The following is a 756-nucleotide window of genomic DNA, read 5'->3' on the forward strand; positions in this document are numbered from 1 at the left end:
ATATTAATATCTTAATTATGATTTAAGAAAGTGTATAGAATTGATTCTTTTTGGTGATTTTAAGAATATGGGCCTTAATTGGGCTGGGCTTGGAGTCCAATAAGAAAGAAATGTACCTGCCCAAGTGAAGAGTCTCAGAGAGAAGAAAATAGCCCAAGACGGAAACAATGATCATGCAAAGGGGATTAAATGCCGTTAAAAACACTGGCCCTTTGCTTTGTAACACCAACCCTTGCGCGTAATACGCAATGGCTGAGCTAACTATACCCTGCAATAATGTTCAAATATTATTGATTAGTAACACTTCAATTATTATTTATTAGAGTTTAAAATATTTTATACAGTGCTACAATCACATCTATTTTTTGGATGACTATTCACACGGTTAATGTCAAAGGTAATTATTTGTACTGATGTGACATAATATAATTAGATACACATGTAAAACTATTTTACACCGTGTATCAAAATTAAATTATATTTATTATTGATCTAATAAATTTCACTCAATGACAAAGAATTGGATATATACACTCTTGTATATGTTCTTCATGTAACAACAAGTAATGTCAAGTTCCATAACCACTCAGACCCAAAAAGAAAAAAAAATCATAAGCCCATTTCTGTTTAGAAAAAATGCTTAATTTACATCACTTAACTCAGTTGTTCCTCACATGGTATTTATATAAAAATTTAGAAGGAAAATAATGCAAATTCTGGTCGAGATATTATCAAAGACAAAGAGAAGCTTCTATC

The 756-nt window shown here is 30.6% G+C and overlaps 1 protein-coding gene across 1 annotated transcript in view; it reads right to left on the minus strand.

Moving 5' to 3' along the window:
• The window catches only part of LOC107606070 (WAT1-related protein At4g08290), a 4767-nt gene that overhangs the window by 794 nt on the left and 3217 nt on the right, over nt 1–756 (minus strand). Inside the window, exon 6 of the mRNA XM_016308036.2 lies at nt 117–268. Within this exon, the coding sequence (XP_016163522.1) occupies nt 117–268 (152 nt within the window). The remainder of the gene's footprint in view (nt 1–116; nt 269–756) is intronic.

The sequence above is a fragment of the Arachis ipaensis genome, chromosome B07 (genome assembly GCF_000816755.2).
Source record: "Arachis ipaensis cultivar K30076 chromosome B07, Araip1.1, whole genome shotgun sequence".
Taxonomy (NCBI): domain Eukaryota; kingdom Viridiplantae; phylum Streptophyta; class Magnoliopsida; order Fabales; family Fabaceae; genus Arachis; species Arachis ipaensis.